This window comes from Bufo bufo, chromosome 4 (assembly GCF_905171765.1).
Source record: "Bufo bufo chromosome 4, aBufBuf1.1, whole genome shotgun sequence".
In the NCBI taxonomy this organism is placed as follows: Eukaryota; Metazoa; Chordata; class Amphibia; order Anura; family Bufonidae; genus Bufo; species Bufo bufo.
The window spans coordinates 451,908,223-451,924,420 of record NC_053392.1 but is presented as its reverse complement, the minus strand read 5'-3'; the positions used below and the strand labels follow the sequence as shown (position 1 = coordinate 451,924,420).

At 45.7% G+C, this 16,198-nt stretch overlaps 1 protein-coding gene across 11 annotated transcripts in view; it reads left to right on the top strand.

The window, feature by feature from the left end:
* AFDN (afadin, adherens junction formation factor) overlaps nt 1–16,198 on the top strand; it is a 508,028-nt gene that overhangs the window by 220,628 nt on the left and 271,202 nt on the right. For all 11 annotated transcript variants that reach the window (XM_040429419.1, XM_040429420.1, XM_040429421.1 and 8 more), the window contains exon 13: nt 14,839–14,900. In XM_040429419.1, coding sequence (XP_040285353.1) covers nt 14,839–14,900 — 62 coding nt within the window. The remainder of the gene's footprint in view (nt 1–14,838; nt 14,901–16,198) is intronic.

The window sequence follows — 16,198 nt, the reverse complement described above, 5'->3', positions numbered from 1 at the left end:
ACCAATAACCTGACAGCTAAATGCAACAGTGACTACTCTTTACTAATTCTCATCTATCTCTCTGTGGCATTCAACACTAGGGATGAGCGCATAGACTTCGGATTAAAGATCCGAAGTCGATTCTCAGAAAACTCCCTTTCAATACTGTACGGAGCGAGCGCTCTATACAGTATTAGAATATTAGAATGTACCTTGGAACCGAACCCGAGGTCGGGAAATTTTTACTGTATTTATGCAAAGTCTCGCGAGAGTTTGCGAAGTAATAACTTCGACTCATCTGAGCCAATACATTCTAATACTGTACTGAGTGCTCGCTCCGTACAGTATTGAAACAAAGTTTTATGCGAATCGACTTTAATTGTTTCATCCGAAGTCTATTCGCTCATCCCTATTTAACACTGTAGATCACCATCTCCTCCTCACCATGCTCGACTGTATCGTCCTTAAGGACAGCGTTCAGTGTATCATCCGCTGACTCAACCTCCCCTCCTTTCCCTCTTGCTGTTGGGGTTCTTCAGGGTTCAGTCCTTGGTCATCTTCTCTTTTCCATCTACACAGCCCCTATTAGACAGGCGGATTTGGTTTCCTGTACCATCTCTATGCAGTTGATACCCCACTATATACTTATTTCTGTGATATCACCCATGCTGTACTACTGAACACAAGTGACAGTCTGTCCGCTGTCTCTAACATCCTGTCCTCTCTCTGTCTGAAACTGAATCATTGAAAAACCGAACTAGTTGTGTTTTCGTCATCGAATAACCGACCTAAACCTGATGGCGCTATCCTCACACTTAGGCAGCAAGCCTGCTATCTCGGTGTTTATGTTAAACCATTCTCTATTAAAATGAGGAAATGGAGCGAATTAAAGCCGAGTCTTCAGACCGCCTCCTCTCATGTTCATATAGACAAAAAGTACATCAGGTTAGGGGACGTAGCACAGTCCATCCATGGATTCCATATTTTAGAGAAGTGTTCTCTAGAATCAGGAAACGTCACATTGTTTCTGATATAGTAGTATTCTGTTGATTTTATGAATAACTGCTGATAGGGGGGGGGGGGAATTCAATCTGGAACTGCATGTATCCGTGCAGCGATCAATATATATTGTCAAAGCTTATACACCGCGTTATTAATTCTTGGAGGTTTACGACCCAATAGGTATTCGAGAGGATACCATAGATACTCTATGGAGTACTTTCAAGGATGTCTCCACAGTGTCACTTGCAAACTTCCTTTTCCCCCTCACGACAGCACCACCAGAGAGATGGACTCCTCCCCCAGAGACAGGAAACCTAGAGCACAAAAAGAAGCACTTCCTTCCCCTTCATCAGTGGTTTCCTGTCCCTAGGAAGCCTGGAGTAATCTCATAGCCTGGTGGGCTGTGTGTAGGGTCTGGCTGGGGGACCGTGGTAGTTAGAAATCCCTGTAGTTCATGGTAGCTAGCCCTGTAGTTCATGGTAGCTAGGTCCACCGTATGGCTCCCGGTGTAGAGCCGGTTCGTTCACCCCCAGCTGCAGGTCCTTTGACTTGCCGCCTGCCTCCTGCTCCCACCGCCCGCTCCTCGCCGCGGCCCGCTCGTACTGCGGGAGGGGCCGCGGCAGGTTAGTTGGAAAGCTTACCGCTTCAGCTGTATTACAGCTGCGGGTGGTGTGAAGGAAGGGTCCGGTGCTCCGGCGTGGTTGCGCTGGGAGCGCTGATAGCTGCTGCCATTTTGGAGGCGGGACCAAGATCACATGGGGCTGGGGAGGAGGAGTTCCTTTGGCTGCAGTTCTGCCTCCATTAAGTGAACTGAACAGCCAGTGTCGGTGATTCAGCTTCCAGGAGGGGGTGTTTGCCCAGAAGATGAGTGTCTCCAGTGAGGATACGGGCTCCAGGAGTGCTCGCTCAGAATCTTCTACCAAGGTCCCATTTACAGTACCGTGGGGCGAGGTGGTGAGTGTTTGTGTTTGGCTTGTGAATAGTTTTTTTCCTGACCCTTGGTATGGTTACTTTTTTCTTTTTAGGATGAGGGTCCCAGGAAATATAAAAAGGTTAAGAGCAAAGAATGTGCCATGTGCAAAGTCAGTCTTGCGGCTGACTATAATAAGCCTAATTGTGTCAGCTGCACTAATAAGGTTATTGCGCAAGAAACGCCGTCATTACTACCCCAGATGCAGCACATGGTCAAGAACCAAATAGAAGCCTACCTAAGAGGAGTTTTGCCAGCGCTTACGTCACCTGCACCTCAGCCGGCAGTTGCCCCTTCTGTCCCAGTGCCATCTGACGTTGAGGAAGAAGGTTTAATTATGGCCCATTCGGACTCGGGTATAGTCTGCGGCTTGTCAGACCTTTACTTCGATGTATATTTTTGTATATATGATTTTGCTCCAGCTATTTCTCTTACGTTTATGCAGGAGAAGAGTCAGAAAGGTCTGAAGATGATATGTCAGGCAGACCGTTATTTCCATGTGAAGATACGGATCAGTTGGTCAAGGCAGTAAGATCAGCTATGGATCTGGAAGAGGCTAGAGAGCAGAAATCTATCCAGGACATCATGTTTGAGGGTCTTGAAGTAAAGAAAAGGAAAATTTTCCCTATTCACCAGACTATGTCCCAACTTATTAAATGGGAATGGGAGAACCCGAATAAGAAATCGTTTATTTCTAGGGCCATAAAGAGGAAATACCCCTTTGATGACGCAGAGACCAGTTCCTGGGATCATCCGCCTAAAAATTGATGTGACTATTGCCAAGATTTCTAGAAAGGGTTCTCTACCTTTTGAAGATTTGGGGTCTCTTAGTGAGCCCATGGATAAAAAGGCGGAGGGGTTCCTTAAGAGAACCTGGGAGTCCACGGGGGCATCTCTTAAACCAAGCATAGCGGGTACCTCAGTGGCTAGGTCCATGATATTATGGATTGACCAGCTCTCAGCAGATATCCAAAATGAAGTTCCTAAGGAGCAACTGTTTGCCTCTCTTCCCGCAATTAGGCAAGCGGCCGCCTTCTTGGCGGACTCTTCTTCGGATACCCTGAGGCTGTCCGCTAGGGCTGGGGCCTTGACTAACTCGGCTAGGTGCGCTCTATAGGTAAAGAACTGGTCAGGGGATCTCGGCTCCAAAAATAAATTGTGTGCCATACCATGTGAGGGCCAGTTGCTTTCTGGTTTGGTCCTCACAGATTTGTTAGAAAAAGCGGGAGATAAGAAGAAAGGGTTCCCTCTGCCTCAGTCCTTCAGGCAATACCGTTACTTTTGTGCGAAGGGAAGGGGGCCAGGATAGAGGTAGAGGCCAGTCAGGCTTTAGATGGAGGGGTTCCCGTAAAAGGTAGCTGCTTTATGTTTAACCAGTCCTCCTCTTCCTCCTCTAAAAAGCCCAGCCCCCAATGACTGGGTCTTGCGGGTAGGTGGCAGGCTAAGAAACTTCTTGGCGGAGTGGCAGTTAATTTCAAGGAGTACATGGGTCCTGGAGACCATAAGGGAAGGTCTCCGTCTCTAGTTCATCAGCCTGCCACCTACCCGTTACATAGTCACAAAATGTCCACCGGGTCCCTCGGGTCTGTCTTCTCTCCAGCTGGAAGTCTTATCACTGATGGAAAAAGTGTTCCGGTTCCAGCAGAAGAAATAGGTCAGGGTTTCTATTCGACTCTCTTCCTTATAAAAAAAGCCGAACGGAACCTTCAGAGTCATCATAAATCTGAAGCCTCTGAATCAGTTTCTCACTTACCATCGGTTCAAGATGGAGACCCTGAAGTCAACGATAAATCTGTTAATAAAGGACTGTTATAGGGCATCTCTAGACCTAAGGGACGCCTACCTCCATGTGCCCATCCACAAGGACTTCCAGAAGTACCTAAGGTTGGCAGTTCATGTAAACTCCCATCTGTTGCACCTACAGTTCTGTGCCCTACCATTCGAAATTGCCGTCGCTCCAAGGATCTTCACAAAGATCATTGCCGAGATGGCTGTCCACATCAGAGAGGGGGGTGGCATCGTCATCCCGTATTTGGACGACTTCCTGCTGGTGGCAGAGTCCAAGGAAAAGTTTCTCTCTGGCAGAATCCTGACTAAATTCAATATCAGCGGTTCACTTAAGAGGAGACCTGAACCTGAGAGCAGACTATCTCAGCAGACACCGGATTCGTCAAGGATAGTGGAAGTTAAATCCAGAGGTGTTCCGGAAGATCTCGGCCTTATGGGGCAAGCCTCAGATAGATCTCTTTGCCACGAGAGTAAACAGGCAAGTCAGCAGATTTTACTCCCTATCTCCGGTGGACGGACCTCTAGCAGTGGACGCTTTATCTCAAAAATGGGATTGGGACCTAGCGTACACTTTTCCCCCGCTGGCACTGGTCCCCAGAGTTATCAAAAAGATAAAGGAAGAAAGGACAAAAGTCATCCTGATGGCTCCCTTTTGGCCTCGGAGGGCTTGGTTCTCCTGTCTAAGAGCCATGTCGCTAGGGGATCCCTGGCTCCTTCCGGAGCTTCCCAACCTAATCTTACAGGGCCCAGTATGTCATCCGGAGGTGCTCAATCTCCATTTGGCGGCTTGGCTTTTGAAAGGTTAACCTTAAAAGCTAAGAGATTGTCTGATGCCGTCATCTCCACGTTACAAGCCAGCAGGAAAGAAGTTACGTATAAGATTTGTCAGGATCTGGAGAAAATTTCTGTCCACTATTAACCTTGCTTCATTTGACCTGGAAAAACCCAGTTTGGCGGATATTTTGGATTTCCTGCAGGAAGGTCTGGAAAAGGGGTTGAGTGTGGCCATTTTCAAAGTTCAGGTTTCTGCCTTGGGAGCTTTGTTTGGCCAGAAGATTGCGGATCATCTCTGGATCATCAGATTCCTTAAGTCAGTCAAGAGACTGCAGTTATCCGTACCGATACGATCGCCAACTTGGGATCTTTCAGTGGTTCTTCAGTCCTTATGTGTAGGTCCTTTTGAGCCCTTAGCTGATGTTCCTCTCAGACTGCTAGTTCAGAAGACCGCCCTCTTGGTGGCAGTGACATCGGCTCGTAGGGTAGGGCAGTTAGCAGCCTTATCTGTCAGAGAGCCCTATACTCAGATCCTAGAAGACAGAAAAATCTTTTAACCGGTTCCAGCATTTCTGCCCAAGGTGGTCTCCGCTTTTCATATGTCCCAGGAAGTGGTGCTGCTCTCCTTCTGTGCTAATACCTCTTCCGAAGGAGAAAGGTGTTTTCATATGTTGGATGTACGTAGATGTGTCCTGGAATACATAGACAGGACTAAAGATTTCAGGAAGTCTGATAGACTCTTTATTCAGGTGTCAGGGCCAAATAAAGGGGACAAAGTAAGAGGAGACACCATCTCTAGATGGATCAGGCAGGGCATTTCTACAGCTTATGTCTCTGCAGGTTTGTCTCCTCCGGATAATCTGAAGGCCCATTCCACTCGGGCTGTGGCATCTTCCTGGGCAGAAAGGAGAGGGGCCTCCATTGACCAGATTTGCAGGGCGGCTACCTGGTCGTCTCCACACACTTTTTTCCGTCACTATAGACTGGACGTGGGGTTCCTTTTCTTCCTTAACTTTTGGCCGTAAAGTGCTTCAGGCGGTGGTCCCACCCTAATTTTTTTCTCTGGTATTCTCTCTGGTGGTGCTGTCATGACAGGGGGGAAGCCGGTAATAACTCACCGGTAATTGTTTCCTCATGGTCACGACAGCACCACGGGACTTCCCACCCTTCTATTTTTGTTTGTGCACAAGTGGTGTTCACGGGGTGTGGTTAAAAAATAAGTGTTAGCCTGTTCTTTGGTTGTTTAAGTTGTATGTGTTTAAGATGTTAACTAACTGGAAGGCTTCCTAGATCTCTGTAATTCACTGATGAAGGGGAAGGAAGTGCTTCCTTTTGTGCTCTAGGTTTCCTGTCCCTGGGGGTGGAGTCCATCTTTCTGGTGGTGCTGTCGTGACCATGAGGAAACAGAATTACCGGTGAGTAATTACCGGCTTTCTAGTCACTGTACAACAGTCGTGCCATTGCTGCAGTGTGAGATTCCCCTAAATCGCATTCCCTGCCATACATAAAGAACAATTTATTATCAGAGAGAGTGGACACGCAAGCAGGCACCATGTTTACCCCTCGCTCCAGTGCCGTACATGTATGACGCTGGTAGCGAAAGGGTTAAAAAGTCACAACCTTCCTTCTAGTAGGAAGGTGGAGTAGGAAAACTGGAGCAGCTTTTCTTGGCAAATGTTAGGTTTAAGTAGGGGTGGGCGGTATAGGCGATATAGGCGATATGCGATATAAATTTGGGCCACGATATGGATTTTCGCCATATCGCCTATATCGCCGGACCGCGATATGTTTGCGCTCTCTGCGCGCACCATTTACTCCTGAGCCTGCCGGCCGGCACAGTGGAGGGAGAAGGAGGGAGTCCCTCCCTCCCCACTGTGCGCGGCTGCCGCTGAACACCAATGAGGAGAGGACAGAGTAGGAGGAGGAGGGGAGGGACTGTGGCCGGCCATATCCCACAGGGTCCCCCTCCTCCCCCCATCATTGGAGGCAGTGGGCAGTTCCGATCGGAGTCCCAGCAGTGTAAAGCTGGGGCTCCGATCGGTTACCATGGTAGCCAGGACGCTACTAAGGCTCTGGCTGCCATGGTATGTTAGTGAGCAGCATTATACTCGCGTGCGCCGTGGCCGCCGGTCGCTCCTTCTGTCTGTGCGGCGCATTGCTAATGCTTATAGCATAGGGGGGCAGATAAGAGGCTGGGGGGGGGGGGCAGATAAGAGGCTGGGGGGGAGCAGATAAGAGGCTACCATAGGGGGGCAGATAAGAGGCGGGGGGGGGGGCAGATAAGAGGCTGGGGGGGAGCAGATAAGAGGCTGGGGGGGGGGAGCAGATAAGAGGCTGGGGGGGGAAGCAGATAAGAGGCTGGGGGGGAGCAGATAAGAGGCTACCATAGGGGGGCAGATAAGAGGCGGGGGGGGGGGGCAGATAAGAGGCTGGGGGGGAGCAGATAAGAGGCTGGGGGGGGGGCAGATAAGAGGCTGGGGGGGAAGCAGATAAGAGGCTGGGGGGGAGCAGATAAGAGGCTGGGGGGGGGGGAGCAGATAAGAGGCTGGGGGGGGGGAAGCAGATAAGAGGCTGGGGGGGGAGCAGATAAGAGGCTGGGGGGGGAGCAGATAAGAGGCTGGGGGGGGAGCACATAAGAGGCTGGGGGGGGGGAGCACATAAGAGGCTGGGGGGGGGGAGCAGATAAGAGGCTGGGGGGGGGGAGCAGATAAGAGGCTGGGGGGGGGGAGCAGATCAAAGGCTGGGGGGGGGCACATGAGAGGCTGGCTGCCATGGTCAGCTCCCTGCTGTTGTGTGCACAAAGCACAGGGCAGCAGGGAGAGTGTAAAGTCCTATTCACCCTAATAGAGCTCTATTGGGGTGAATATGACAAGGGTTCTAGCCCTTAAGGAGGCTAATAGTTATTAAATAAAAAGTAAAAAAAAAAAAAGTTTAAACACCCCCCAATATAGAAAACAATATATCGCAATATATATCGCATATCGCACATGCTTAAAATTATATCGCAATATAAATTTTAGGCCATATCGCCCACCCCTAGGTTTAAGGATAAGACAAGTTTATCAAACAAGTGACATATTTTATAAATGTTGCATAAGGTAAGACCATGCAACACAAAACACGTTAAATGGTCCCACAGTCTATTTCAGTAGTCTACACAATCATGGGAAAAACTGACATGACCGTTATCCAGAGGACACTCATTGACGCCCTCCACAAGAAGATTAAGCCGCAGAAGGTCATTGCTAAAGAAGCTGGCTGTTCAGAGTGCTGAGAGATCCCAGCATATTTATAGAGAGTGCAAAGAAAAAGTGTGTTAAAAAAAGGTGTACAAGCAACAGGGATGACCACAGCGTGGAAAATATTGTCAAGAAAAGGCCATTAAAGAATATGGGGGGGATTCACAAGGATTTGACTGTGGATGAAAGTCAGTGCTTCAAAAGCCACCACACGCATTTCTTGTTTCAAGCCACTCATGACCCAGAGACTATGTCAAAAGCATCTTACCGAAGCTGAGGGGGAAAAAGGATCGGACTGTTGCTCAATGGTCCAAAGTCCTGTTTTCAGATGAAAGTCTATTTTGAATTTCTTTTGAAAATCAAGGTCTGAGTCTGGAGGAACAGTGGAGAGGCACACAGCCTAAGTTGCTTGCGGTCCATTGTGACATTTCCACAGTCATTGATGGTTTGGTGAGCCATGTCATCTACTGTTATGTCCAAATTTTAGTGCACTTCATGCTTCCCTCTGCTAACAAGATTTATAGAGATGCTGATTTGATTTCCTAGCACGGGTCTTGGCACCTGCCCACACTGTAAAAGTGCCAATACCTGGTGTTATAACCACGTTATCACTGTGCTTGATTGGCCAGCAAACTCGTCTGACCTGAACGCAATAGAGAATCTGTGGCATATTGTCAAGATGAAGATGAGACACCAGACCCAGCGATGCAGACAAGCTTATGGCCGCTATCAAAGCAGCCTGGGCTTCCATAACACCTCAGCAGTGCCGCAGGCTGATTGCCTCCATGTCATGCCACATTGATGCAGTAATTCAATCAAAAGGAGAACCGACCAATTATTGAGTGCATATACTGTACATACTTTTCAGTAGACAAACATTTCTGTTTTAAAATAACTTTTTAATTGGTCTTGTATATTAATCTAATTTTTCCCCTCCCCTCCATGACGGCACCTTACTTGGAGATTATCCTCCTCCTCCAGCCAGGCAGGGACAGGAAGGTTCAAAAGGGCCCGCCTCCTCACTTATCTGCAGTGTCTTCCTGTCCCTGCCAGGCAAAAGATAGGAACTACGTTCGTGCTCCGGTCGGGAGCTATCGCGGATGGCGGGTGCATTGCGCCAGCCACAGTCTTACCTTGGGCAAGTAAGTCCGTTCCATGGAGGCCTGCCGCGGTCCTCTTCCTGTTCAAAACTCGCGCGCGCCAGCGCGTAGTGGCAGACCGCGGCAAACGGACACTCAAAGGAGTACTTCCGGTATCTAGGCCGCCCGTTGCCCGAGATTCTCGGCTCCGGCGGGTGACGTCATCTGGGGGCCTAATTGTGGTAGCCTGAGAGTCGCCAGCCTGGGTGACGTCTGAGGTCCTGGGGAGACTTCCGGCCATACGTAGGTTTAAAAACTGGCGCCCTGGTCAAGTCGGATGTCGGCCTCTGACCAGAGAGATTGCAAGCTTTCCTGCAGCCTCAGATATCCGCACATATGGATCAGGAGGAAGCTATGGACCAACCTGTAGCTGTGAGTGACATCCAGGTTGTGAGTATGGAATGCTGCTTGCACTGTTACTAAGCCTTTCTCATCTTTCCCCTTTTTTTGTATGGAAGAGTGACAAAGATAGTTCTGTAGGGCCTAAAATAACGCAGAAATCTAAAATTCCTAGATGTCGCGTGTGTTCGGCCAAACTCCCCGATAATTATGCTAAAAAACTTTGTGGGAAATGCATTGATAGCATTGTCAGGGAAGAAGTCCCGTCTTTAAAACAGGAATTGCAGTGCCTGATTAACAAAGAAATAAAATCCGCTTTCTCAGATTTTTCTGCAGCCGCTAGCGTTCCATCAACATCAAAACAGGGGCCCAGGAAAAAATCCCCCTTAAAAACCTCTTCATCTTCCTCTGATGTTTCTTCAGATAGCGATGAGAATAGTAATAATTCTGACTCTGATGGAGATTTTAAAAATTATCTATTTTCATTTGACGATATAAACGATCTATTGAAAGCGGTCAGGGATACCATGGAAATTAAAGAAGAAAAAATACATAGGTCCGCCCAGGATAGAATGTTTTCAGTATTAGAAACCAAGAAAAAAAGGGTATTTCCTGTACACAAAAATCTACAGTCTCTCATCTTGAGGGGGTGGAAAAACCCAGACAGGAAAGTTTTCCTACCCCGAACAATTAGGAAAAGGCTTCCTTTCGACGAAGAAGAATTATCCCCATTCTTGAATTGTCCTAAAATTGATGTTTCACTCTCCAAACTAGCTAAAGGGTCTTCTTTACCATTTGAAGATACAGGATCATTGCGTGATCCTATGGACAAAAAAGTGGATGCTAACCTTAAAAGAACCTGGGATGCGGTCGCGGCTTTATTTATACCTAATATCGTGGCCACATCCGTAGCTAGGTCCCTAAAAAGTTGGTTGGAACAACTAGATATACTATTAAAATCCAATACCCCATACGAAAACTTTGCAGACTCCTTCCCTCTCTTATTAAAAGCAGTAGACTTTTTGTCAGACACAACAGCGGATTCTGTTAGGCTGGCCGCAAGAGCTACGGCTCTAGCCAATAACTCTAGAAGGGCACTTTGGCTAAAAGCTTGGTCCAGAGACACAGGTTCCAAAGCAAAATTATGTAACATCCCGTTTTATGGTAACCTTCTCTTTGGTCAGGACTTAGATAAAATTCTAGAGAAAGCTTCTGATTCCAAAAAGAACTTCCCAGAGGATAAAAAGAAGAGGAAAGCTCCTTTTTTTTTCGTCCCCAAAAAAAGGTTAGTTTTCAAAATAAAAGGAGTAAGACGGAAAACTGGAGATCAGGAAGACAGAAAGGGAAGGGTTTTATGTTCTCTCCCCGTTCCGAGAAAACTTCCAAAAAATGACGCCAGAGCCCCAGTGGGGGGAAGGCTGGGAAAGTTTGTGGATTGCTGGGAAAAATACTCATGCAGCCACTGGTTACTAAATACCCTCCACAAGGGGTACAGTATTCCCTTTGTCAAGAGTCCCCCCTCTCTATTTGTTCAGACTCCAGTTCAGAGCTCGGAACATCTCCAGCTTTGCATGGAGCAAGAAATCGAACTGCTAGTTCAGATTAACGTCTTAGTTCCGGTACCAATGGATCAAGTCGGTCTGGGTTGTTATTCCAGGGTTTTCTTGGTAAAAAAAACCAAACTGAAAAATGCGTCTCATTATAAATATGAAAGCCCTGAACAGGTCCATAAAGTACGAGAAATTCATAATGGAATCGATAAGAACCACGGTCAAAGTTCTACAAGAAGGGGTGTTTCTAGCATCCACAGATTTAAAAGATGCGTATTTTCATGTACCCATTCATCCAGGGTCACAACCTTTCTTGAGAATAGCGGTATGGATCCAAGGGCATCTGAAACATTTCCAGTTTCAAGCACTACCCTTTGGGATAACGACTGCCCCCAGGCTTTTTACAAAAATTATGCTAGAGGCAATAACCCCTCTGAGAAAGGGAAAAATAATGATAGTTCCATATCTGGACGACCTTTTGATAGTGGGGGACTCCCAGAAAGACCTAGAGACCAATCTATCCAAAATGATAGACAGACTGGAGGAATTGGGTTGGATTTTAAATCGGGAGAAGTCTCACTTAGTTCCCACACAAAAAATAGTTTTTTTGGGAATTCTCATAGACTCGGTGAGCCAAAAATGCTTTTTACCAGCAGAGACGATCACAAAAATCCAATCCCAAGTAAAACAATTCAGTCAACAAAAATCCCACACCATAAGACAAACTATGGCCCTGATAGGGTCCTTTACAGCTTGTATCCCGGCAGTGAAGTGGGCGCAAATACATTCCCGTCCTCTTCAGACGTTTATGTTAAAAATATGGAACCGGAAACAGGATTCCCTGGACAGTCTAATAACAATTCCGGATCACATTCGGTTCTCACTAAAATGGTGGGAATTAAATTCAAATCTACAGAGGGGAGTTCCGTGGATAGTGAGAGATCAATTGATCCTCCCCACGGATGCCAGTCTATGGGGCTGGGGAGCACATCTCCAAACAGAGTCAGCCCAAGGGGAGTGGTCACAATCCCAGAAGAAATACTCATCAAATCACCGGGAATTTCTGGCGGTGTGGGGGGCTCTGAGTTACTTCTCAGGAGTTAAAGAGGTCCAATGTAGGAAGGAACAGATGCGCTAGCTCTTCCTTGGAATTTCCAACTGGCATATTGTTTCCCACCTCTGCCTCTGATTCCAAGGGTTCTCAGGAAAATAAAAGAAGAGAGGACCGAGGTAATCCTAATTGTTCCCAACTGGCCGAGGAGATCCTGGTTTCCTCTCCTGGCAAAGATGTCCAAGGAGGATCCATGGATTCTTCCCTGGTCAGAAGACCTCCTCTGTCAAAGGCCAGTTCTCCACCCAAAGACGCAAAGTCTGCACCTCTCTGCTTGGATCCTGAAAGGGCAGTCTTAAAATCTAAGGGTCTATCGGACAGAGTAATACCATGCTAGCCAGCAAAAAAGAAGTCACTAATAGAAGCATTTTCTGAACACCAGGAAACATATCTATTCCAGATTTTGCGGTAAATTCTAACTCCGCGGGGAGTATTTTGTCTATTCTAGATTTTCTTCAAGAAGGTTTTAATAAAGGGTTAAAACCTAGCACTCTTAGAGTTCAGATTTCAGCATTAAGTGCCTATTTAGATGCAAAAATAGCACTTAATCCGTGGATCATTCGCTTCATGAAGGGAACCGTCAGACTCAGACCCCGGAGCAGACCTCTGGTTGCTCCGTGGGATTTAAACTCTGTCCTTTCCGGTCTCACTAAACCCCCCCTTTGAACCCTTGGAGTCAGCAAATATCAGATATCTGACCCTTAAAACAGTATTTCTAGTGGCCATTACTTCTGCACGTAGGGTTAATGAGATACAGGCCTTCTCGGTTAAAAAACCCTTCATGACGATCAGGGACGACAGAATAATTCTAAGATTCGACAATTCCTTTCTACCTAAGGTGGTCTCGGAGTTCTATAGGATGGAGGAGGTGGTTCTCCCTTCGTTCTGTGAAAATCCCAGATCTATAAAAGAAGAAGTTTTTCACACTTTGGATGTCAGAAGGTGTGTTCTGAAGTATATATCAGAAACTAAAGACTGGAGAAAATCTAATAACCTATTTGTCCAATTCTTAGGGGGTAGGAAAGGATTAAAAGCGTCCAAACCTTCTATTACACGCTGGCTAAAATCGGCCATTTCAGAAGCCTACATAGCAATAGGAGAACGACCCCCGGTAAATATCAAGGCTCATTCTACAAGGGCAGTATCGACTTCTTGGGCGGAAGAAGCATCCGCTTCCTTGGATCAGATCTGTAGGGCAGCAACCTGGTCGAGTCCTCATACCTTTGTAAAACACTATAGGATAGATATTGATTCTAAAAGAGACCTATCCTACGGTAGGAAAGTTTTACAAGCAGTTGTCCCTCCCTAATTGACTAATCTGTTAGTTCTCCAAGTAAGGTGCCGTCATGGAGGGGAGGGGAAAAGTTGAATTAGTCTTACCGGTAATTCCTTTTTCGCAAATCCTCCATGACGGCACCGCTTATATTCTCCCCCCCCCCCAAAAAAAAAAAAAAAAAAGACTAGTTATAAAATGAAATAATTAGTCTAGAGTTATATGTATGAGATTTAATATGTATAACAGAGAATAGTTAAGTAACTGGTTAAGGTCACGAATGAGTGTGTAAGTTTAGGGCCTGTCAAGTCCAGAAGACACTGAAGATAAGTGAGGAGGCGGGCCCTTTTGAACCTTCCTGTCCCTGCCTGGCTGGAGGAGGAGGATAATCTCCAAGTAAGGTGCCGTCATGGAGGATTTGCGAAAAAGGAATTACCGGTAAGACTAATTCAACTTTCTGAGATGATGACTTTTGGGTTTTCATTAGCTGTAAGCCATAATCAACATTAAAAGAAATAAAAGCTTAAAATAGATCACTCTGTGTGTAACAAATCTATTTGGTATGAGTTTTACTTTTTGAATTGAATAACTTGTATTACGTTTCGAAGATATTCTAATTTAATGAGGTGCACCTGTAAATCAGATTCAAGGAGTACCCATTGTGGAGGATTAGGTAATGCATGAGTAGACAATAGAGATAACTGGGACGCTAAATAATACTTATAAAGATGAGGCGCTAAAAAAACACCCACTCTCTTGGGAAGATGCGTAATAGATCGAAATATTCAAGGATGTTTAAACGTCCAGATAAACCGGAAGATCTCATTTTGTAGGGGCAGATCCAGTGTCCTAAAGTAACAGTATTCATGGTAATGTAACCATCTGAACAGTATTAATGATTCACATCCATTTCAAACAGTGTAGCACAGCAAGCTGTACTGTTTTCTAGTTAGGGAAACAGCATAGCTTATTGTTTTACCTTGTTACTGTAGCTCTCATGCACTACAGTGAGAGCTACTGAAACAGTGAGCAACAGTGCGATCTGCAGTTTCCCTGCCGGCTAGTGGTCCGTGGTCCGGACTGTATCTTATCACCCTTTTGGTAACTGTGAGATAAGACAATGTTTTCAACATTAGTTAATGTGAGATTACCTTGAATTCCTATGTAACTTTGCGGAGAAATACACACCTGACTTTTTGCATGATCTTTGGTCACATCTCCTGGAGTTACTAATAATAGTCTTAATTTCCTCCATTTGTACACAATCTGCCTGGTGGTGTCTAAACTCTACGGAGGTGGTTTTGAAACCTTTTCCAGCCTGATGAACATCAAAAACTGAGTACCTCAGAAATCTTTAGTTTGTGCCAAGATAAACTTCCACAAATGTGTTGTGAAAATCACACTTTGATAGATCCATTTTGCCACTCAGACATGATAGTGGTTGATTTTTCCTTAACAGATAAATTGCCACGTCTAATATTTTTGATAAAAATTTGGTTATAGATAATTTTGAGTGGTTCACAAACTTTTAACAAGGGCTATATTAGTAATTGCTATATAATCATCTTACAAACACATTTGTCAGCAGTATCCACTAAGTGGCTAATCCCTTTAGGCACAGGCAATTATTTTCAACAAGCTTTTTCTCACCACATTTTATTTTATTTTTTTTAGAACTCAAAAGTCACATGGATCAGATCATGTATTGCCTGCAAGTATTGAGTTTAGAGAAAATTGTAAGTATTGAATTAATTCAGATGCTTAAAATCTGTTGGCGTACACAGTTGAGTCGCATTATTTTGACCACCAGCTAATATCCATAGTAACCACTGTGTGCAGGACAGACAGAATGGGAGTGATTCAGTAAGGTCCTAGTAGGCGGTCACAGGTATCTGGAGTCGTGTTGACTGTAGTGCATCCCACAGCTGTTGGAGGGTGCAATGGGGAGGATCCAAAGAGCGAACACAATGATAGAGATGGTCTCACAGATTGCATTTTGGTCTTTACTATTATTGAGCCATTTCTCTAGCTGTGTTAGGATGAGTTACTACTTCAGTTATTTGGTCAGTTATTTTCATCAGTTATTGTGAGCCAAAAACCAGTAGTGACGCCTACTCAGATTAGATGTAATGATTTGATTTGCATTTATTCTGTGTTTTTGACCTGCCCCAGGTTTTGGCTCCCAATAACTGATCGAAATAACTGACCAAATAACTGAAGTAGTAACTCATCCTAACACGGCAAGTGTGAATTCCGCTGAGCTCATGCACATGACTGTGTAGTTTATGGTCCGCAGAAAATACGGATGATGTCTGTGTGTATTCCATATTTTGTGAAACGGAACAGCTGGACCCTAATAGAACAGTCCTATTCTTGTCCGTAATGCGGACAATAATAGGACATGTTCTGTTCTTTTGCAGAATGGACATACGGAAATGGAATGTACTAATCATGAATAGTACCCCTCTGTAATGTAGACTACAACAATGAAAGGTCCAATATGAAATAATTTTTAATGGACTATGCTATATAGACAAAGCTGCAAGTATAGCACAAAAAACGCACCTTAATTAAAAAAAACTAACCTGAATCGCAAACGAGCTGCGATGGAACAAAATTACTCGCTAATAAGATCCGGACCAGATTTTAGATATAACCAAGATCCAGGCCGGACTTTTTGAAATACCAAGGCTAACTATAAAACACACTAATCTACGGAATCGGGGTATGCCACTGAGGAAGGGGAAAGCGTCTCCCCGAAACGAGTTTGGCGTGAATCCTGGACAGATACCCCCGAATCTTTCCTGGAACTTAGTGCACTATAACAAAGAGAAGGATTCCTTTATCCTACAACAAAAAGACCTCAATACATCATCCACCTGCGCCTGGAAGCAAAGAGCCGTGATCCTCACACAGGACTATTACCTGACGATCAGCTGTGAGAGATACGAGGGACGCCGACAACTCCACAGCCGAGACACCGGCACATAAAGCGGAGGAAAAACCAACTAACAAGTCCCATTGAAACAGCAAC